Consider the following 23,457-nt stretch of genomic DNA (forward strand, 5'->3'; position numbering starts at 1 on the left):
TTTTTTTTTTTTTAAGAACACTAAATTCTTTCTTTAAAAAAAAAACACACACACATAACACAAAAAAAATTAAAAAAACAAATAAACAAATTTTTAAAAAATCATAAATCCAAAATTCTTAGAACACTTATTTTCAAAGAGATTTAATATACACAAAGAAAAATAAACAGTAACAGTAAAACATATTTGATAAAAAAAAATTAAGAAAACAAACAAATAACTTTTTAACAAATTACAAACCTAAGACTCCTATATTGTCAAAGAGATTTTTAATATAAAAAAAATTAAAAAAAACACACAAAAAAATGATTTTTAAAAAATAAATAAATTTTAGGAATTACTGAATTATTTCTTATACTCTATTTTTTTTCTTCCCAAAGAACTTGATAACATGATGGAACATTTTAATGAAAAATTAAAAAAAATTAAAAAAAACAGATAATTAACAAATCTTACACTTAATAAGATTGTAATGTTGTTGAATAATCATAAGATTGCAATGTTTTTAAATAAAGAAGTGATATTTTACACAGAATAAAAAGAAGTGAAAATGATGAAAGTGAATTGAAACTGCACAATAATAATAATTATTTTTTAGTTAGGAACTGCACACTGTTTTAAGAAGAGAAAAAAAAATCAAAATAAATAAATGATGAGAGTAACTAATTGTGGCAGAAAATAAAGTCGAAAATAGTATGGAACTATTGGTTTGAAGAATGTGTTCAGTGGAAAGAACGTGAGTGCTTAATTTATTTTATTATTATTTTTATCTAAATTTTACGTGGCATAAAGTTTCAAAATACCAAATTAAGGGTGGGCTTTTAATAATACTCCATTCGTATTAAAATAACGATCTCTTTTGGGGAATTCATCTTTTTTTGATAGTATAATTATTGCCTTTGAAAAAAGTTGATTTTCCAAAATTATCCTTTTGATAGTATATTTTTTAGAAATATCAATATTATAATTGTACTTTTTATATTGTTTATTAATTTAAAAGAGAGGCAAAATAAGAAATTTATATTATTTTTGTACTTAATTTTTGAAGAGGGATTAATATTTTGGAACAATGAAAAATGGAATAAGGGACTAATATTTTGGGACGGAGGGAGTAGTATGGATTATTATTACTCCCTCCGTCTCAAAATATTAGTTCCTTATTCCATTTTTTATTGTCCCAAAATATTAGTCCATCTTCAAAAATCAAGTACAAAAATAATATAAATTTTCTATTTTGCCCTTCTTTTAAATTAATAAACAATATAAAAATATAATTATGACATTGATATTCCTAAAAAATATACTATCAAAAGAATAATTTTAAAAAATTAATTTTTTTTAAATACAATAATTATACTATCAAAAAAAAATTAAATTCTCTAAAAAAGACATTTATTTTGGGACGGAGGAAGTATTTTGTCCGCGTGTTTCACAAATTTAAGTCATTTTTCTGTTTGTAACTTTATTTTGGTTATAAAAATAGGACTAATCTGCGAAGACTGTACTTCCATCCCCTTCTAATGAGTTGTGGGGAAAGATTGCTGCTAGTCGTTACGGCAAACACCAGATTACGGTACAGGACGCGTCCAATTGAACATCAGATGTTTCTCTATGGTGAGGAGTTTGGTAAAGATTTGAAATGGATGGAAGACGTTACAGAAGAGGATGGTTACAGATTAGTTCTTGATGAAAGGCAAGAAGGAAGCGCATATCAAGATAAATCCTGGGATCAGTTCGTATTTGGGAGGAACACTATTGTCCACATCAATGAGAATATACGCAAAGAGAATATACGCAGAGAGAATATACGCAGAGCAAAAAATGGGCAAAACGCAAGGCTTCAGGTTATATTTATCAAATATTTTTGGGTTTATTATAGATTTTTTTTTTTTTTTGTTGTTGAACTGCAACGGCCATTTCATTAGTAAAAACTAGCCCTGAACGGGGCAATCAGCACTTACAATTGACCGAAGCTGGGCAGGGGTTCTAGACACCCAGTCAAGTGGTAATTCTCTATTGCTATTTTTGTTAGCTAACCAGTGTGCAACTCTTTTAGATTCTCTATTTGTCCAAAGAAACGAAAAACTATACAGAGAAGGTAACCAACGGATGTCTTGGATCACCGCCACGCAATCCCACGGTGAGACTTTCTTGGAAACGCTCAGCTGGATAACCGTCCGACTATCACTTTCAATTTCCATGTGAGGAAGGTTCAGCGCTTGAGCCATCTGGGATGCCAATCTTACCACATAGGCTTCCGCCTGGAGACAGGAAATTGCCTTGAAGGAAGCTGTCCTACCATCAACGAGGTTACCCAAATGATCCCGGAGTACAACCGCAACAGACGCTTTAGAAGAAGACTTGCTCCAGGCGGCATCACAATTAAATTTAAGCACTCCTGCTTGAGGAGGTCTCCATAAGCAGCTGCTACTCTTTCCTGGAACGCCATCCTCCAATGAAGACTGTGGATCCAACCTCAAAGCCTCAACGCTCTCCTTCCATGCAAAAACGACTTTGTGGATTATTTCTGCTGGATCAACTGGCTGATGATTAAACACAAAATCATTCCGAGCTTTCCAAATATTCCAACCCACTAAGGCAACCTTACTGATACAAGATTGTTGTGCTTCACTGAAGCTTCCCTCTCCTATGAGTTCCTGAAACCACTTGGCCACATTAGAGATAGATCGATTCTCAATTCTTAAATGCAGATCGCATCCGAACCAAATAGCTCTAGTCCAATCACAATCAAATAACAAATGTTCAACAAACTCCTCCTCCAAATTGCAGACGGGACAGCTCGCTGAAGAAGAACATTTCCTTCTATACAAGTTGGATTTAGTAGCAATGGCATTTTTGCAAACCCGCCACCAAAAACGTCTGATTTTGGGAGCAATCTTTAGACGCCAAATCATCTCCCACAAAGCATAAGAAGGAACAAAAAATGACGAAGGCCTGTTATGAGAGGAAGCACTAGATTGGGAAAGAGATACTCAGTAACCAGACTTTACAGTATAAACCCCGGTTGGAGAGTGATGCCACACCAATTGATCCATCCGTCCTTCAAAAGAGGCTGGAATAGCAGAAATTGCCTTTTGCTCTTCTGCAGTCAGGATATGCTGCAGCTTCCATAACTGCCAAGATTTGGTAATAGGATCGATCACATCTGACACCAAACCAATTGGACAACCCCGAGGTTTAGGCACACTCACCATGAAATTTGGGGATGTTGGAACCCATTTGTCATCCCATAAACGCACCAAAGACCCATTATGAATTTGCCATCTCAAACCATTAGATAAAATATCATGTCCTTTGAGTATACTGGCCCAAGTCCAAGAGGCCCAAGCCCCCTTAGCTACGTGCTGAAAACCTATGTTCGGAAAGTAGAGACCCTTATAAATGTCTGCCCAAAAAGCGTTTGGATACATCAGTAACCTCCACCCTTGCTTCGCAAGCATAAGCTAAATTAAAAGCTTGGAAATCACAAAATCCTAAACCACCTAGAGTTTTTGGCTCTGAAAGCTTGTCCCAGCACACCCAATGGATACCACTAGACTCCTGAGCTGCACTCCACCAGAACCTACTAACCATGGAATTTAACTTGGAAGTAAAGTTATAGGGCAATAAAAAACAAGCCATGGCATAGCTTGGAATAGCCTGAAAACTGCTTTTATTAAAACTTCCTTCCCTGCTTGCGATAATAACTTCTGTTTCCACCCATGCAATTTATCCTTAGTTCTTTTTAACAAAAAGTCATGGGCTTCCCTTTTTGATTTTCCCCACATAGTTGGCAGACCTAAGTACTTGGCTGTAGGATTGGCCTCAAAAATTTCCAACTCTCTGCGAGGATCATTCCAAACTGTACTAGGGACATTTGTAGAAAAAATGACTCTCGACTTATCAAGATTAAGACGCTGTCCTGAGGCAAGGCTATAAACCTCCAAGGGTTTCATCATATTCTTGCCTTCCTCTAAATCCGCCTTAAGGAAGAGTATGGCATTATCAGCAAAGAAAAGATGAGAGAGAGTAGGGCAGGTTCTAGCCATTTTAATATCAGAGTAAAGATCATTCCAAACACCTTGTGATATCATCTTCGAAAGCACATCTGCAACAATAAGAAAGAGATATGGTGACAATGGATCTCCCTGGAGAAGTCCACATTAAGGTGCAACTAACACTCTTTTTTCCCCATTCACGACAATTGAAAACTGTAATGTGGTCACACACTCCATCACCCACATGGAAACCCAGAACCGCTTCAAGGAAATCCCATTGGACTCTGTCATAGGCTTTATTGAAATCTAGCTTGAGTACCATGCTTCCTTGCTTGTCCCTCCTCTTAGTATTCAAAAAATGGAAAGCTTCATGGGCAACCAAAATATTATCCTGAATTAGCCTCCCAAGAACAAAGGCTGACTGGCTTGGTGATATGAGGTTACCAAGAATCTTTTTCAATCTGTTAGCCACGACTTTAGTGATGACTTTCACTAAGAAATTACACAGACTGATGGGGTGATATTGAGTAAGCTGCTCAGGATATGCCACCTTTGGTGTTAAAATCAAATTGGTTTTGTTTAACTCCCAGAGCAAAATACCACTAGAAAAGAAACTCTAGACAATTTCACAAATCTCTTGACCCACAATCCTCCAATGCTTCTAGTGAAAAAATACCTGGATACCCATCAAGTCCAGGTGCTTTAAGCGCTACAAGTTGAAATACTACCCTCTTGATCTCTCATGTGATACTGCTCGGATAAGTTCGCCATTCATGTCACTAGTAATTTTCAGCCCCACCATCGCTAGGGCTTCCTCCATATCTCTCCTTGGAAAAGCCTCAAACAGCTTGGTGAAGTAGGAAGCTAAATGGTCATTTATCTCTAATTCTAAAGAAAGTCGATCTCCCGTGCTAGATCTAATTTTGACCAATTGGTTTCTTTGTCTTCGCTGAATGACAGACTTTAGAGCTTTTTGCACCATTTTTCATCACCTTCAAATCAAACTTTTTGGCCCTTTTTACCACTGAAACTCAGAGGTTTTTTAGTGACAAAAACCATGTTTTGGGATCCAAAATAAGAGGGGTTGGCCTCCCCTCCTTGTGTCTTGATTGCATGAGTAAATAGCCTAACATGTGAGCATGATTTTCTACCATTTTGTGACTTGATCTCAGCATGTTTGTGCTATTATTTTGACTTGTTTTAGCTCAATTTTGAGCTAGTTTGGTCACTTGAGGCTTGCTTTGTATGCTTGTAGTGTAATGGTGCTTAATAGTCTAGTTTGTGCTATGTGTTGGCCTCTCATTGTAGCTATTTTTTAGCTTACTTCAAGCATGTTTTAGGACTTCTTTTAAATTGTTTGCCCCTTTTGAGCTTTGTATTGCATGGTTATAGTGTAATGCTCTTCACTAGCTTAATGAGTTAGGCTTTTAAGCATGTTGTGCATGAGTTACTTGCATGTTGTAGCATCATTTTACATGTAATTTCAGTGTATATAGCTCTGTTACATGCTCATTAGTTTCACTCTTTCATTGCTTTTTAGAGTTGCTTTTGAGCCTTGTTTGTAGCCTAACATGTGAACATGTTTTTCTACTCTTTTGTGCCTTAATCTCAGTAAGTTTCAGCCATTGTTTTGACATGTTTAAGCTCTGATTTGAGCTGGTTTGGTCAGTTGAACTTTGTATTGCATGCCTCTAGTGTAGTGCTCTTCACTAGTTTGTTGTTTTTAGCTTTTGAACATGTTGTGCATGTGCTGCTTGCATGTTGTAATATTATTTTTCATGCCATTTCAGCACTGAAATTTTGCAACCTCCCTCATTTCTTCACTTTTTCATTTGTTTTGAGGGTTATTCAATCTTAAGGTTGTGTTTAAGCTTGAGATAGAGCTTGTGCTCAATGGTTTTAATCCTCTTTTGAGGGTTCCTTCTAACCAAAGGCATGATCTCTCTTATGTCTTAAACCATCCTTTGGTTGACCCCTCTCTCATTAGAGGACACTCATTTTGGACTTAAACGGTTAAATAATGGCTTGGTAATCTTAAAATGAGTAAACACGAATTGGACAAGTAAAACATGACCAAGATAAGCATGTTGTGTTTGCATTGCATTGTGTTTAATCGGACGTTATATTGAACACAAGGTAGATTGGTCCATTTCATACTTGAAGTGATGAAATGAGTCAATCTCCTTTGTCTCCATCACCCTTGATCATGGATGATAGGGTGATGGTCCTTTGAGTCTTGTTTTTGTGCATTTATTGAAAGTTTACAACTTGGATCTTTGGCCATCATGCATTGAAAATGCTTGATTGGTGGTTTTGGATCCAAGAGTATCACTCCTTTGATGTTTTGAGATGATAAGGAGAGACACGATACAAACATATTCTTGGAAAACCCTCAATTTTCCTCTGTTTGTGCTCTGTTGTAGTGTGGTGATTCAGCACACCAGTGGCTGGCAGTGGCTCACTAATGGCCGGCAGTGCTATATCCTTGGCCGGCAGCAACCAATCATGGCCAGCAGGCCACTGGTGCAGTCCTCAGCATTGAATTGGTAAGGTGGAGCGGAAAGTTCTTGGTCAACCCTGCAAACAAAGCCTCTCAAGAGCAAACCGATGGGCTTTTCGGGACGAAAACCGAGTGCATGCATATTTAATTTCCTGAAGCATGGTTGAGATAGTGTAGTTAGAATTTTACATGCTTAGTTAGCATGGTTTTGTAATTTAATTAACTAGTTGTTAATTAGTTAAGTGTTGTAATAATTAAGTAGCTTAGCTTAACTATTTCTTTATTTTGTTGTGTAATAATTAGTCTAATTAGTTTGATAAGATTAGTTAGATTAGCTTAGCTTAGTGTAGCTTAGTTTATTCATTCGGACGCTCCTTCGCGAGGGAGCAATGTTGTAATAAGTGTGCATGCATGTGTGTATGTCTTCCAACCCCACGTCTTTCTCCTTTTTATTTAACCGCTTTCGATGATTAGATTAGGATCATTTTCAATTAGCCTACCTTGTACTTGCATGTTTGCATCATTCATTTGTCTTGCATGCACTGAGGCTCGGCGCATCATGCAAACTGCATTGCAATTTCAATACACTTCTTTGAATACGTGTATCAAATTGTTGCATTCATATGCCATCTGAGTAGCCGAGCCTATTTAGTTGTATTATAGCATGTGTTGCATTAGACATTTTGTATAGTTAGGATCATGTATTGTTTCTAAGTAGATTTTATTTTGGCTTAGAGTACACTGTAAGTTTTATGTTTTAGCATACTTGCATGAGTGTGAGTGTTACCATGATAGCATGCTTGCCATGAGGCTATTTGCTTAAATGATTAACTGCATGAATGCCTGTGGATGAAGGCTTTATTACTTGAATTGGAACAATTCATCAAATGTGAGTTTTAAGCCCACTTTGCGAAGTGGCTAATCATATGTTTTAAGCCCACTTGAGGTGGCAAATCCGCGCTTTAGCCTACTTGAGGGTGGCAACTTCAAACCATTTTCGAAAACAAACATGAGTTGTTTTGTTTCAATTCTTGCGATTTAGTCTATACTTGTTTGCGCGCGCGTCACGTAGTAAAGTTAGCTAATAATCGGATAAGAACACATGAGGTTTATAAAACAACATATCATGCTTAGTAGAGGCCGATCCTTTGATCGGGCGAGCGAGGGTGCTCATTTCATAACCTTCCTCCCTCGTACCCAAGTTCCCAAGCCGAGGTAACTTTGGTGATGACGGACACGCGGCCTTTGGCACGAGTCAGGATTTCTTAAATTTCTCCAAAATAAAATATTTAGGTGGCGACTCTGTAATCTAGCAAAGCAGTCCTGTTTGGCATTATTTAATTTAAAATCTAATTTTCCAAAATGATTTGTCGAATTGGACTCTTTGGTGTTTATCAGTCCCACATTGCACTTTATGAGATTAGATTTAGAACCGTGACAGGAGTCCGAACTGTAGGACCAATTCACGCCTCTCTAAAAGGGGGGTGCGCGAAGAAAGTCGAGTCTACAACAACTCAATAAAGACACCACCCTTGTTGTTGTATTTTTGAAGACAGAATACTGCGAAACTGTTGCTATACTTGCTAAAAAATGATCAATCTCTGTTCTGGAGATGCGCAAGGTGCTGGTTTGCACCAGAACTGATTTCTTCAATGAGTGGGCTCAGATTGAGAAGGAGCTCTATCGATCTTTTAAAACTAATATTTCTCTTAGGCCTTTTCAATTAAACAGAGCTCTGTTTGTTGCAAAAAGTAATAAGGAGCCTGATTACTATGGTGGTCGGGGATGCTGTTTCTTTGATAAGAGCATTGTAGTGAGTTTGGACAGCTGGTCTGATGAAAAGCACAGTAAGGCCGATGTCATTGTTTCAAATGGAGGATGGGTCTCTATTTGTGATTTACTTTTTAGTCTGTGAAACAATACAATTTTTGAATGGATTAGGACAAAGTATAGGGGGGTTAGTAGAGGTGGATAATAGAACCAGGTCTTTCGAAAATCTCTTTGAGGCAAGATTGAAAGTCAAAGGTTTGGGTAATGGGTTCTTACCTGCGTCTATTGAAGTTCAAGTGAGGGGCTATTCTGTCGTTGTTTGTTTAAAGGCATTAACAAAGTCTATTGGAAGACGAAAAGGTCACCGGCAATGGAGTTTCCAACCAGTTTCAGGCGATTCTAGTACCGGAGATAGGAGAGGTGAGGGGTCTCAAGAGACAGATATGACGCATGGCAGAATGGAGGTGAGAAGTCAGAATAGTGGACTGAACAACGTGGATAATGGCAACAAAGGAAGCGTAAGAGATGAAAGGGGCAATCAGTTGCATTGTTTGATTAAATTTGGGCCTGGCCAAACTATCGGCCTAACCCACGATTTGTTATTTCAAATAACCATATTAATTTTGTCTTTCTAACCCGATGGAGGTTTTAGGTTTGGGTTTAGGTAGGAAGGACAACCCGATTCTTTTGGCCTCACGGGTTAAAGATTCTTAGTTAGTCGGTGTCCAAGGGCCTCGCAGAATTTCAGCGACTGATGAGAGGGAGAGGGAGTAGAATCCTCACTTCTAACGCATCAGAACCAGTCGATTGTGCTCATCCTAGGTAGTCGATCATTCGCGAAGTCCTCAGCACAGAGGAAGCACAGCTAGGGTTGACCGATATCATGGATAGATCGTGTCAAGATTTTCAGAGATTAACTGTGGTGGCTGAGGACTTGATGGAGATTAATTTGGCTTCAGAAAAACTGGTTCAGGACTTGGAAGGGGGTCGTTTTGAACCGCATGAGGTATTGAAAGCTCTAGATGAGTATGGATCATTCGAGAGTTCAGATTCCTAGTCTGAAGGGGAAAGTATAAAGAATGAGTGTGATAACTCTAGTCCGTATTATGCTAATTAATCTTAATTATGATTGTGATTATGTGTTTGATATGATCCTGTGTGCCATTTATATGAATATATGTGGTTTTGAATTTTTATCTGTTCACCGTAGGAATATCTATTCAACTTACTGTTATAAACCGAAAATTGAAGGCCTTATCGGCCACAGAAACCAAAATTGATTACGTCTTTGTGATTAGCGTAATTTTTGGAGCCTACGGTGAAATTTAATTGGAAATTGATTCGGATTAGATTAAATAGATTAAATTGATGGTATAGTGTTCAATTATTTAATATTAATGAAATGTGTTTGAGAAGGAGCTTATAAAGGGCCAATTTACACCCTCATTCACTTGCTTTGAGCAAAAATCAGATTTTGCTCTCTAGAGAGAGAGAGGGGGCCGGATTTAGTGAAAGAGAGGGTGGAAGGATTGAAGCTTTGATTTTGAAACTTGGAAATCTTGAAGATTAACTCAAAGAACTTGAGTATTTGAAGCTCCTAGGTGAGTAATCAACTCTTAATTTATGAGTTGAGTGTGTAATTTTGTGAATTCAAGTAGTATGGTAGCTCATGGCAAAGATTGAGTTGAATATGAAGTTAGAATGCACATGCATGCATGAAATTACTATGAATCACCATGAATTGCCATGAAATTGCATAAACTAGCATGAATGATGTTGAACATGGAGAATTGGGCACCAATCCTCACATGAATGCATAATTTTCATGGGTTCCATAATGATAAGTGTCATTTGTATGATGTGAAATAGAAAGGAAGTCAAAAATTGACATGCATGTTTGATTATGGAAGATATGGAGCTTATATGAGGGTTGAATGCATGAGCCTTGATTCTACAAAAGAAATGTTGATTAATTTTGAAGATTTGACCACGATTTTGAGCAATTGGCCTTATATTGTTTGTATGCTCATGATATATAATGTGTTTCCCTATTTTGGTACCTTAATTCGAGCTTTGGAGCCTTTGAATATCAAGTTTGAGCCTCAAGAACAATTCTGGATTTTTCAGAATTTGGCATGTCCACTCGAGCGGGGAAAGCCCCGCTCGAGCGGGAAATGCGAGCTCCTAGAAGTTTTACAGACATGGGTGTCCACTCGAGCGGGGAGCCATGTAGTGGGACTTTCAGCTCGAGCGCCCGACTTCACACTCGAGCGTAAAAATGAGGCAACCAGTATTTTTACAGACCCAAGGGGTTCGCTCGAGCGGCCAAACCCATACTCGAGCGGAGACCCCTGTTTCAGAAAATTTGTAAAGGTGTTTTGTGTTTCATTTCCCGTTCTCTTTCACTTCTAAGTACTCTTAGGCATGTATTGAGCATTATGAATGAATTAAAAGAATAAGAAAGAGGCCTAAGAGGGATGTATGAATTAAGAATAGATTGAATCGTTTGTGACCCATATGTGTTGTGTAATGTGTAGGGTCGAGCTCAGGGGTGAATCCACTAGCAAAACATTGTGAGCAATATCTTAATAAAGATATTTGAAGTATGGTATTTATCCAATTGTCTACTCCCATGTAAGTCTTATAAGTTTGTCAAATTGAATTGGGGACAAATATCTGTTGTGCCATATGGTTGGGCCAAAGGCCGTTGGATACAATTGGTTGGGCCAAAGGCCGTGTGACCTGAATAAATGGGCCAAAGGCCGTATGAACTGAATGAATGGGCCAAAGGTCGTATGACATGAATGAATGGGCCAAAGGCCGTTTGACACGAATGATTGGGCCAAAGGCCATCGGACAGGAATGGTTGGGCCGAAGGCTGTCGGATATGAACGAATTGGGCCCGAGACCGTTTGATATATTTGGAACAGCAGTCACTTGACCTATATATATGTACATACACTAGATAGAAATATGAATTGGGCCCAAGGCCGTTTGATGTATGTCATTCTAAATATTGTTCGTGTATCATCTTTATTTGATATTATTCACTAGGCTTTCGCTCACGCTCATTCATGTGTCTGTAGGTGAGCCAAGGGAGGTCCAAGCCCAGCCTCAGTGAAGTTTGTGTGAACGGTCAAGGTTTTGAAGAGTCAGCCCATATGTCTCACGTACGAGACTTGTTTTCGCTGTTTTGTTATTTTGTTATATTTTGTCATATTGGCGAGAACTTTGGATTACGGTTGTATATAGTTTTGGTTGGCTGACCATGACTTGAATGATCCTGTTGTGTAAAGCTTCTGTGTTAACTTTCCTTGATGTGAGTTATTAATGTATGTTTGTAAAATGTTATGTCGTGCCATGTAAGCACAGCTCTATTGACAAAAGTTTGAAATTTCTTCCGTTTGGCCCCTTTACTCTGATGAGTTATGTCTTGTTTGGTTTGAGGCCGTAGGTAATCCCTTGATTACTGGCCGGTTATGTCCTTAACCCATAATATTAAATAATTGAGCACTATACTATCAATTTAATCTATTTAATCTGATCCGAATCAGTTTTCAATTAAATTTCACCGTAGGCTCCAAAAATTACGCTAATCACAAAGGCGTAATCAATTTCGGTTTCTGTGGCCGATAAGGCTTTCAATTTTCGGTTTATAATAATAAGTTGAACAGATATTCCTACGGTGAATAGATAGAAATTCAAAACCACATATATTACAAATGGCACACAGGATCATATCAAACACATAATCACAATCATAATTAAGATTAATTAGCATAATACGGACCAAGGTTATCACAATGAGCCAGCTGACCAAGATTAGGATGTCAATAATCTTTTCAATGCTGATTGTACTGCTGATGGTGAGGATATCGAGAAGGTTTCCAACTCTCTGAATCAGGTTAGTCCTTTATTTAACCAAGTTTTATCATCTTCATCTTCGCTTAAGGATGTACAAGCCATTCCAGATTCTTCTATTTCTGTAGAAAGGGCTTCAGATGGGGTTTCATTGTTTCATTCTTCTAGACCGATTTGTTCTGTTCCTCCGATTTCATCAGGTGATGTTCATGAACAAGGGGTTACCTTTGATATCCCAAGGGCCATTGTGAATAACACTACTGTTGTATCTAAGTCTTTACAAGCTAATATTACTCTAGGTCAAGTTGATGACAATCAGGGAGGGATCTCAGGTAAATCATGTTAACAAAGGGGGACAAGTTTCTAGTAACGGGGTTAAAGAAACGGAGAGTTGGTTGAAGGAATTAAGTAAATATGAGACTTGCCCAATTGAGGAGGAAGAGTTGCCTCATTTTTTGCAGTTACTTCAAGTTATGGAATTGTCATTAGTTAAAATCAAGGGGACTTTTGGATCACTTAGTCAAAATATTAGGTTCATAAGGGAGAAAAATAGTAGAAAGGTAAGAGAGAGTAGCGAAAAAAGGGTACGGGAGCTTAGGAATTTAGCAAGTTCAGTTAGTTATGAGAGGCGCCGGGAGGTATTTAAGGGTGAACAGGTTTCCCAATGAAGATTATTTGTTGGAATGTGAGGGGGTTGGGCGCTTGGTGAAAGAGGGGTGTTATTAAGGATTTGCTAAGGAGTCATCAACCGAACATAGTTGTTTTTCAGGAATCTAAAATAGAAGTGTGTGATAGGAGATTCATGAAGAGTCTTTGGGGAGTTAAACATAAGAGTTGGGTGCCTTTAGTTGGTAGATTGGGGGGCATTTTGGTGATGTGGGATGAGAGAGTTATTTCTCAGTGTGAAACTATAGTGGGGGACTTTTCACTATCAATTAGGTTTTGAAATCTAGACAATTCGGAGTGGTGGCTGAACAGGGATTTATGGTCATAACAGACCGTCTATGAGGCAGGATTTATGGGAGGTGCTATATGGGTTATTTTGACTGTGTTCTCCTAATTGGTGTTTAGGGAGAGATTTTAATGTGGTTAGGAAGAGCTCAAAGAACCTCAATGGAATTAGAACTACTAGAGGCATGAAGGACTTTGATTTGTTTATCACAAATTGTGAGTTGGTGGATCCTTCTTTGTGCAATACTCGATTTACATTGTCTAATTTGCAAGACAATTTGGTGTGTTATAAACTGGATAGATTTTTGTACTCCTTGGGGTGGGAAGGTTTTTTCCCCAATTTAAGGCAAGAGTCTGTATCGAGATTCACGTCAAATCATTGTCCTATTATGATCGAAATTTGCCCATTACAATAGGGCCCGATGCCTTTTAGATTTGAAAACATGTGGTTGGAGCACCCATCTTTTAAAAGAAAGTTTAGGGAATGGTGGGCCAATGCTAGTTGTTATGGATGGGAGGGTTTTAAGTTTATGAAAAAGTTGAAGGTGGTCAAGGAGAATGTGAAGTGTTAGAATAGGGAGGCTTTTGGAAACTTGGAGCTTTCAAAGAAGGAGGTGATGCGCAGAATCGAAGAGTCAAATAGGTTCAGAGAGGTTTAGCTGAGACCTTTAGGAGGGAGCGATAGTTGAGATTAAAATTGGAAGAGTTGGTTTTTAGGGAGCAAATTTTCTAGTCTCAAAAAGCAAAGGTTAGATGGTTGAAGGAAGGGGATGTGAATTCAAAATTTTTTCACGAGGTGGTAGATGAGAAAAGAAAGAAGAAGTTCATCAAGAGATTAGAAGTACGCCCTAGGGTAGTGGTGGAACGAGAGACTCAGATTGTCACTGAAATTTATGACTTTTATTCTAAGCTTTATTCGAAGGAGGAGATGAATAGACCAGGGATTGAAGGACTTGAATGGGGACCTATTGATCAAACAGTTGCATCATGGCTTGAAAGGCCATTTGATAAAATGGAAATTCGGGAGGCAGATTTTGATTGTGGGTCAGACAAAGCTCCAGGTCCGGGTGGTTTTTCTATAGCCGTCTTCCAGGATTGTTGGGAGGTGGTCAAAAAGGATTTGTTGGGAGTTTTCTTGGAATTTCATGGGTCAGGGGTTGTTAATTTGAGCTCAAATGTCATATTCATTTGTTTAATTCCTAAGAGAGTGAATGTGGTAAGAATTGGAGATTTTAGACTCATTAGTTTGGTTACATCACTTTATAAGGTTTTGGGGAAGGTTTTATCAAAGGGGCTAAGAATTTCATTGGGGGAGACTGTGTCAATGGCGCAGACGGTTTTTGTGAAAGGAAGACAAATGATCATGTGGACTTGGAGAAGACATAATCACGTGGATTGGCAATTTTTGGATTTTGTAATGGACAACAAGGGTTATGGTGGGCGGTGGAGATCTTGGATTCGGGGATGTTTGTTGACGGGCAATATGTTTGTGTTAGTTAATTGTAGACCAAGGGAGTGTTTTAGGGCTTCGCGAGGATTACGACAAGGGAACCCATTATCTCCTTTTCTCTTTATTTTGGTGGCAGATGTACTGGGAAGGATGGTTGATCAAGCTAGAGAAGTAGGCCTTTTTACGAGATTGGAGGTGGGGGGCATAGAGTTAGTGTCACACATATACCATATTTTTCTCAACAGGGAATGAGAGTTAGATAGTTAATCTTTATTCGATTTTGAGATTTTTTGGGGTAATCTTAGGCTTAAGGTTAATTTGGAGAAAAGTAGTGTGGTGGGCATTACTATGCAGCAAGACTTGCTTCGGAATAGGGTGGCTCTTTTAAGATGTGATATAGAGGCACTCCCGTTTAAGTTTTTAGGTCTTCCATTGGAGGGTAATCTGAGATGTGAAGCTTTTAGGAATCCGTTGTAGAGAAGATTGGTAAGAGATTGGAAGGATGGAGTAAGGCTTTATTGTCACGTGGGGGTAGATACATCTTGGTTAAGTTGGTTTTGAGTAGTATTCCTATTTGTTTTTTATCTTTCTTCAAGATACCGGTTAAGGTGGCAAAGACATTAGAAAAGTTGATGAGGGATTTTCTTTGGGAGGGCAAGGATGAGGGGAAGAAAGATCACCTGGTGAGTTGGGGTTGCCTAAGGAAAAAGAGGGTTTGGCTATTGGTAACATTTTGGCTAGGAACATGGCCCTTCTTGGCAAATGGTTATGGAGATTTCTACTTGAGAGTGATTCACTATGGCATTTGGTTATTAAAAGCAAGTATAGGACTCAAGACAATGGTAGGGATTCACGGGTGGTTCTGAGGGGTAATTGTCGTGTTTCTTGGAAATCCATTTTGCATATCTACACATGTTGGTCTTGTCATCTTTCTATAAAGGTGGGCAATAGGGAACTTGTTCGTTTTTGGAAGGATACTTGGTTGGGCCAATCTTCTTTTGCTTCTGATTTTTCACATCTCTATAGAGTGGCTCGATCTCATAACTCTTCTATAGCTTCCATGGCTTGTTCACATTTGGCTCCAATTTCCTGGAATTTTGATTTTTCTAAAAATCTTAATGATAGGGAGGCATTACAGTTGGCGTCTTGTTGTTCAGAATTGATAATTTCTCTTTGGCTCATCTTTTAAAGGACAAGAGGGTTTGGGCTTTCCATTCATCTGGGATATTTTCTTGCAAGTCTTTTTTTTATTAACTCATCAATACTCCGCATGTTTCTCAATTTCCTTTTTGCAAAAGAATATGGAAGGCTTGTGCTCCTCTTAAGGTGAAGGTGTTTATGTGGGCCTTGGTTCATGGAGGCATTTTGACAAATGATAAATTGCAGAAACGGAGACCTAATGGCTTTCTAAATCCTCAGTGGTGCATTATATGTTGTAAGAATGGGGAATCCGTGGATCATTTATTTCTGCATTGCTCAGTTGCTTTGACTCTATGGCACAAATTTTTTTTGTTAGGGAATATTATGTGGGTAGCGCCGCAAAGGAGTGCGCATATGCTCCAAGTTGACTTTCGCGCTTTCGGAAGATTGAAGAGAGCCAAAGTGCTATGGTCTTGTGCGATCTTTGCAACTTTTTGGGTTCTTTGGTTGGAAAGAAATGCGAGGGTGTTTGAAGATAAGTCCCGAGAGATAGACTATTTGTGGGATAGAGTTTGCCATTTAACTTTTTTTTGGGTTTTGGGAAATTCTTTTTTTAAAGGAGTCCCACTTTTTTTTGTTAGTTAGAGATTGTTTGGCAGTGTGTAATATGTAGGTTTTTGCTTTAAGAGGTTCTTGTTAGGCTTGTGTTTTGTGTTTTTCCTTTTCTTTTGTAAGAGGATGCATTATCCTCGCTTACTTTTTGATTTATCAATAAAATTCTTTGTTGTTGGTAAAAAAAAAAAAAAAAAGTAAAAGGCAATGATCTGACCCTGTAAATATCTCATGATGGACTTGGCCAAAAGGAAATTTCAGTCTCCACTCAACCGTGGCAAAAGCCTTATCCAAACGTTCACGAACGTGCGAAAAATGCCCCTGATTGTTTGTTCATGTGTACAATGCTCCTTTGAACTCAAGATCCATCAATTCACACTCAGACATAAGACTCCGGAACTACCCCCATTCTGCATGGATTGCCACTTACCACCCCCTGCTTCTCTCAAGCCATACCAATGTATTTTGACGCCGCCCCCCCCCCCCCCCCCCCCCCCCCCAACGGAGGGGCATAGACAAACGTTGCTAGCCAGTCTCCAATAAAGCTACTAGAAGAAATAATACATCGAAAGATATTAGGTGATTTATATCAAACCTGTAAGTGAATCTCTGATAACCACCAAACAGTAAGAACCCCTGATGCCCTAATTGGGTCTACATAACAACTATGTTGATACTGTAAGCTTCTCTGAATTCTCTTCAACCTTGATTGCTTATTTTTAGTTTCCATAAGGAAAATTATTACCAAACGATGGGCTCGACAAAGCCCTCGGAGGATCTGGACTGTCAAGGGTCGTCTAAGCCCCTAACAGTTCCAGTGAGAATTAACATGAAAGGTGTGGCTGTTTAGGGCTAGGCACCAAAGCCCACTCAGCATCAACAACACCCATTTTAGGGTAAGTACTAGGAATCTGTGATATAAAATCCTCACCATCGCACAAGATTGAGCTGACCTGTATTGGATATGAAATCCCTGCCTCTTTCTCCTTCTCAGTTTGCTGTACATGGATATCCACAAGTGCGAGATCACTTCCAAACTCCTCCTCCCATTGCTCATTTCTCTTAGTTGCTCCACGAGTTGATCTCCTCGGAGGAACTTCTTTTCCTTACCTTTAGATTAGCCTCTTAAAGACGACAGTCTCTTCTGTTGTTTGTGCACCGACACCTACTCCAATCTCTGGACTTTGCACAATCGCTCTAGAGAGATCTCCTCTTCTGGTGCTTTCCGTACCTCCACTGGTATGCCTCTGAGTGCAGCTCTTTTGCACGATCTCTCCTATGCAGGGTAGTGGGTTGTATGATTGTTGCAGGTCTACACCAGTCATTCCACTCTCCTCGTCGTAGTCACTGAATGGTACTTTGCATATTCCCGGTGAGATTCAAGAACTACATTAACTTCGTGCTCCAACTAATCCACTCTCATCCTAAAATGTTCAATTAGTAACCCAGAGCTCCTAGCAATACTGGTTCTCAAACTTGGCTCGTAGCTAGAAGCTTTCCCCTGCTCCTTTGAGACAAATTTACAAGTGTTGGCTTCATGTCCAATTCTGCCACAATCGTAACAGAAGCCTGAGAGCTTTTCATACTTGAACGCAATCCAAATGTCATTTCCTTCCTGATTCCTTTTCGACCATAAGCACTTAGGGATGGATAGATCAGTATTTATTTCCACTCGCACCCGGAGAAAACTTCGATAGAGAAATAGCCCCTCAGAATGGGCTTCAACCAAAACACAGCGATCAATCTTACTCCCAATCACTTCCCCACACCGTTTTGTCATTTTTTGAAATGGGAGTCCATGGATTTGAACCCAAAAAGGGCATGAAAGTCAGTCTCCTCCACCGTTTGCCCTGGGGTTAGAGGTTTCAGCACAAGCAAGGCTCTCATGACTGACCAAGGGCACTCCTTATGCTGTGTTTGCTTGGGGAATTTGAGGAAAGATTTGGAAAAAAAATGAAAAAGATAGGTGAAATATTTTATTCACATTTCACCTAATTTCACATACTTTTTTTCTTTTTCTTTTCTTTTTCAAATTTCTCAACCAAACACAACATTAGTATTCACTTATAGTCCTCCTCATCAGAAAACTGAAAAAGATAGTTATGCTCTCTCCAAGGGGATATCGAGAACTCACCTCTCACTTTCCATGCTCCGCGAAGTATGGTAGAGATCACATTCCGGTTGAGCAGTTTCGGGGCCATATTTTTTATCCTAATATTTTGATTTTATTGCACTTTTTGTGTGTGTGTGTGTGTGGTTCTAAAAATAACCCTCCTACTATTGTTGATTTTAAAATGTGATGCAGCCAGCACATCACCAGCACAGCAAGCAGCCAGGAATTTCGTGACCAGCACTTCCGTGACCAGCACAGCAATTCCGTGACCAGCACAGCAAGCAGCAATGGCTTTAGTTTATTATTATGTTCACTTTTAGCAATTGCCTTATTATTTGTCTTATGTTAGCTTTTCCTTGTTGCCTTAGTTTATTATATTTTATTACCTTTGTTGCCTTAGTTTATTATATTTTATTGCCTTAGTCTATTTTCAAACCCGTGTGTTGCTTTGTGGAGTTAGCCTCTGTTTTCTTATAAATAGTGGGTGTAAAGCCTTAGGGCTCTAGAGTTTTTTGATTAATATATTTTGAGTTTTATTACTCTTTGTTCCAACTTTGGTTAATTCTGTGTGAATCAACTTTGGTTGAGCCTTTAAACTCGGTATTCTTGGGGAATCAACGGGTCTAAAGAGGAGTCTTATTTCCGGTATTCTTGTGTGAATCAACGGATCTTAAGATTGTTACGATTATTTCGATTAGCACTGCATCAAAATGACTTTGAAACTAGTGATTAAAGTGTAACATGTCGTTTAGTTTGGGAGCCAAAAATTTTTTTTAAAAAAAATGGGAACTGAAGTCTGACAAATCGTATACTCATTAATGTAATTAATCCTACATTTTGAATTCATTATTAAACAAGGTTTTAAATAGCAGTCGAGATAGTCGTATTGGAAATCATCTTTTGTGGTGGTGATATATATATATATGTATTGAAACATTAGCCGCAATAGCCAAACCGACTGTATCGGTTGTGAACTGCTTGTGCATCGACTATAAAAAAATATGTATCACGAATCAAACAATACACAAACTATTTTTATTTCCACCCATACATTGATATATTACATACTACCTACGAAGAGACCAAGATAGACCGATATTTGGAACTTGCTTACCACTGTTTTGCTGACACTGTTCTCTGTTTTTACGACCTATGAAATAGGAAAAATCAGAGGCTGAGGTTGAGAGAGATTTATCATCAATGTTCCCAACGTATTTTACTAGAGTGTATGATTTCTTCAGGCTGCATGAAATCACACCATCTATTAGGTATGTGTTTTTTTTTTTTCTTTCCTTTTCCCCCCTTATTTATAAAGTAAAAGTAGTAGTATTTAACTTTTAATGGATTTGGTTGAGCACACAGACCTAATTCAGGCCCTACCTCTAACTAGAGCTAGAAGGACATCTTGTTCAAAATTTGATGATCCAATGAGAGAAACATGCATGTTAAGAACTTACATAACAACGTAAAAATTTTTGTTTTTCACATTTCAATTTTTTCCTTGAAATTTGAATTTAGTTCACACTTTTCCTGCTACCTGCCAATATTTGTTTATTGTTTGGAAATAAATTCACTCACTTTCCTCTCCCCCCCCCCCCCCATTACATTCTTTTCATAGAATTTATCGAAAAAAATAACTTGTCTCTAGTCTATATACGAATGTGGACTAGATAGTCTAGTTGGGCCCATGGCACCCACCACGGTCCCACTCTGATAATCCAAACCATTTGTTTTATAAGAAATTTCAAGTATAGGATTTGTTGTAACCTATCTAACATTGACAAAGTATGGACATTTTCATAGATTGAAGTGATAAGAAACTCATAAAAGGAAGGATCGAAATTAAAACAGACAATATTTAATAAATGAGAAATGAATTACGAAATTATAAATCAATGAAATGCGAGTGATGGCACATTTCACGCATGTGTTGAAGCACATGTCTCACTAGAATTGACAATTCTATTAAAAGCGAAATGCTTTTCTTAAAATGATAAATCAAAGCTGATGAAGTTTGATCATTGAGTGATTCAGAAGTCTTGCGATCATAAATTAGGGCATGAAGTAAAACCCTAGTTGTATGTATGTGAAGATATCATTAATTTGAAGGATTATAACTTTAGATGGATTGTTGAGGCTTCCTACATGGTTGGACCCATGGGAAATCGACTATTTCCTTTTCTTCTTCTTTGTTTTTCATGCTCTCTGTAATGGCTGGAAATCTTTCAAGATTTAACGCTGTGTTTGGTTGGAGGATTTGAGGAGGGATTTGGAAAGGGAAAGGGAAAAGTTAGGTGAAATGTGAATAAAATATACCTACATTTCACTTAGTTTCACACACCTTTTCCCTTTCCCTTTCCAAATCCCTCCTCAAATCTTCCAACAAAACCCAGTGTAAGTGAACCAATTAAGTGCCAGGAAAACTGTGTTATATTATTTATGTATTTGCAAATCTGTAATTGGTTTTTTAGGTTTCATATGGGGGAATTTGAATCAGAGTTTGAGAGAAATATCCGAATCCAGTAAATTTCGCTAAAAGGTAGGTGACCTTCTACCGTTTTTAGTGTTTTTATTCCTAATATTCAGTTGAAAATGCTCTAATTTTGTTAAAATGAATTGATTTACTACTTTCCATGTGTCCTTTTGTGAAAAACATGGATCAAGTATAAATTAACATTGAGTATGACAATATCTTACAGTGTTTTATTTAGGATATCGAATGTTTTATAATTGAAATTATTGAGTTTGAATAATACATGCATGGAGGGGAAAAATAGGTCAATTGATTAATAATTTTAATTATTCTTAATTAATTAACTCAATTTTAAGCCTTTAAAAGTTATACCAATCACCAATAAAATAATCACACAATGAACACAATGATCTATGCGGAAAACTTTAATGGTGTGTTTGGTTGGGGGATTTGGGGAAGGATTTGGAAAGGTAAAGGGAACAGGTGTGTAAAACGATGTGAAATATATACATATTTTATTCACATTCCACCTATCTTTTCCATTTCCCTTTCCAAATCCCTCCTCAAATCCCCCAACCAAACACAACATAAGGGAAAAAAACCACACCTAATACCCAACAACAATCCACTATGAAGAAACAAGAATACATGAAATAGTCAAGAAAACTTGTAACATTTCCTTGGTATACCTAATACTGATCCTAGAGTAACTCCACAAGTACAGCCTAACCTAGTCAACCCTCTTGATCTTCTGAATTCCACGAAGCTCCATGTCTCGATCCCTGCTCCTCGAATGGCTCCATCTCACCAATCGATCTTAGGTGTAAAACACAATAATGCAATGGTATGCATAGTACTTGAAGGCTTTTTTTTATATAACAAATTTGAAAAGCTTTTTCTCAAAGATATAAAAATATGCTTAAAAGTTTTCTAAGGATCACACTAAATTTTGATTGAGAGAATAATATTTGAGATACTGTATAGGAAAATAAGTTCTAAAAATCAATAAGGAAAAGGTTTCTAAAAAATCAGACTCGCGATCAATCACATTGGGGAAGCAATTGATCGTCACCTAAAAGGATCAATCACTTGTCGATCACTGGCTTCTTTCTCAAAAGCGATCGATCGCTCCAAGAAAGGGATTGATTGCTTGGTCAACTTGAGTCTGTTTTTCACAAGAATTTCAACAAATGTTTTGTATATGTTTCGAATTCTTTTTTGAAAAACACATTTTAATGAAATAAAAACATTTATGCAGTCATTGCCTTGCATGGAAGCAAATTGAATCCTTGTGTGACAGGCTGACTAAGTAAGATGATTTTACCCAACGACCCTCACACACTAACATGATCTAAACTCCATTGTTTTTCACTAAAAATAGTCAATACAAAATATTATATTTCAATGACTTGTATTGGTTTCATGCATTTAATTTAGAAAATGGTTCCAAACTAACTATGTCTTAAACCAAGTTATTAAGGGGTTTAAGAATTGATACAGAAACTAGTTTCTTCTAGGCTTAAAACACATAACCAAATTTGGTTATTAGCCATGCCAAAGGCAAATGTGATCATAGTAACAAAGATTTCTAATCAGTTGGATTATTCTATCAATGATTTCTTATCTTGTCTTGAGGGAGTAAAAAGCAGGAGGCTTAAATAGTTGCAACAGATGAATTTTTCTTGTTGAGTTTTCCTCCTTTTTCTTTTTATTTTTCTCTTTATATGTTGGTACCTTGCCTTCTTGCCCCTGTGTTTTCTCTGTTTTGCTTCCGTCATTCCACATGATTGGCTACCTAGGTCGTGCCAACATAGTTGGGATGATTCTTGGTAGCAATGATGCGAATTTCATGGCCATGGCTCGTCTCATATGTATACACATTCCATTCTATCAATAAAATTGTCTTTTTCTTTGCAGCTTAAAAAAAAGTCAGGAAGGCTTGGATTTGTGTTCGTTGAATTGTTTCGTGTTACACTGGCTTTGACGAATAAGTGGCCTACTGAGAGAACACAGGTCTTTGGGTGGGGAGCATTGAAGGAAAGTAAATTGTTCTTTCAGTTGTACAATTAGACTTTGGTGCTGCTTTTCTTTGTCTTCAAAAATTTGAGATGTTGGATTCTGGATTTAATTGTGGTGATTTCTCTTTTTTTGGCTTGGTTTTTGGATTTTTTTTTTTGGCTATTTGAAGTGTTTCTTGAACCATGTGTGTTCTTCCTATTGCTGTTGGTTTCCTTTCCTTCTGTTTTGTTGTTGGGAACTACAATGTTGAGTTGCTTTTTGATTGTACTAATAGGCCTTTCGCCTAGTAAAAGTACATAAAAAATACATTATGAATTTTGTCTAGCCACTTTGTTTAGTGTGCAATTCAACAACGCTCTCTACTTTTGAGATTGGATTTTTTTAGCCCTTCCCAACATTCCATGAAGTTAGTCAAAATAGGATTAGACGAAATGCCTACTGGGTTACTACCCTCTTAGTGACTTCATTTTGTGATGAAGTTAAGCAAAATACCTTAAAATACTCTAAATGCCTCTCCGAATGTAGATGCTCTAATGGTGATGAAGATGTGGCTAATAATTGGAAGTTGCT

At 37.8% G+C, this 23,457-nt stretch overlaps 1 protein-coding gene across 3 annotated transcripts; it reads left to right on the forward strand.

Moving 5' to 3' along the window:
• Positions 1–1,487: 1,487 nt before the first annotated feature.
• LOC145798894 (uncharacterized) lies at positions 1,488–23,211 on the forward strand. 3 transcript variants are annotated; one of them, XM_082888205.1, is made up of 4 exons: positions 1,488–1,844; positions 19,557–19,663; positions 20,867–20,934; positions 22,786–23,211. In XM_082888205.1, the coding sequence occupies exons 1-3, from the start codon at positions 1,521–1,523 to the stop codon at positions 20,919–20,921; spliced, it is 486 nt and encodes a 161-aa protein (XP_082744331.1). In that variant the 5' UTR covers positions 1,488–1,520; the 3' UTR covers positions 20,922–20,934; positions 22,786–23,211. The 3 variants fall into 3 exon arrangements, 1 of the variants encoding a protein (XP_082744331.1); XR_014340729.1 differs by having other exon boundaries at positions 1,496–1,844; positions 18,588–19,663; XR_014340728.1 differs by lacking the exon at positions 1,488–1,844 and adding an exon at positions 16,777–16,960 and having other exon boundaries at positions 18,588–19,663.
• The last annotated feature ends 246 nt before the right edge of the window (positions 23,212–23,457 follow it).

The sequence above is a fragment of the Camellia sinensis genome, chromosome 9 (genome assembly GCF_055761805.1).
Source record: "Camellia sinensis isolate YWXY chromosome 9, ASM5576180v1, whole genome shotgun sequence".
Lineage (NCBI taxonomy): Eukaryota > Viridiplantae > Streptophyta > Magnoliopsida > Ericales > Theaceae > Camellia > Camellia sinensis.

Excerpts from the sequence above, each read along its gene's own strand:
- LOC145798894 (XM_082888205.1), top strand. The coding sequence starts at position 1,521 with ATGAGTTGTGGGGAAAGATTGCTGCTAGTCGTTACGGCAAACACCAGA. Across the intron at positions 1,845-19,556 it reads GGCAAAACGCAAGGCTTCAG|GAAAAATCAGAGGCTGAGGT; the intron begins GTTATATTTATC and ends CCTATGAAATAG. Across the intron at positions 19,664-20,866 it reads GAAATCACACCATCTATTAG|GTTTCATATGGGGGAATTTG; the intron begins GTATGTGTTTTT and ends TTGGTTTTTTAG.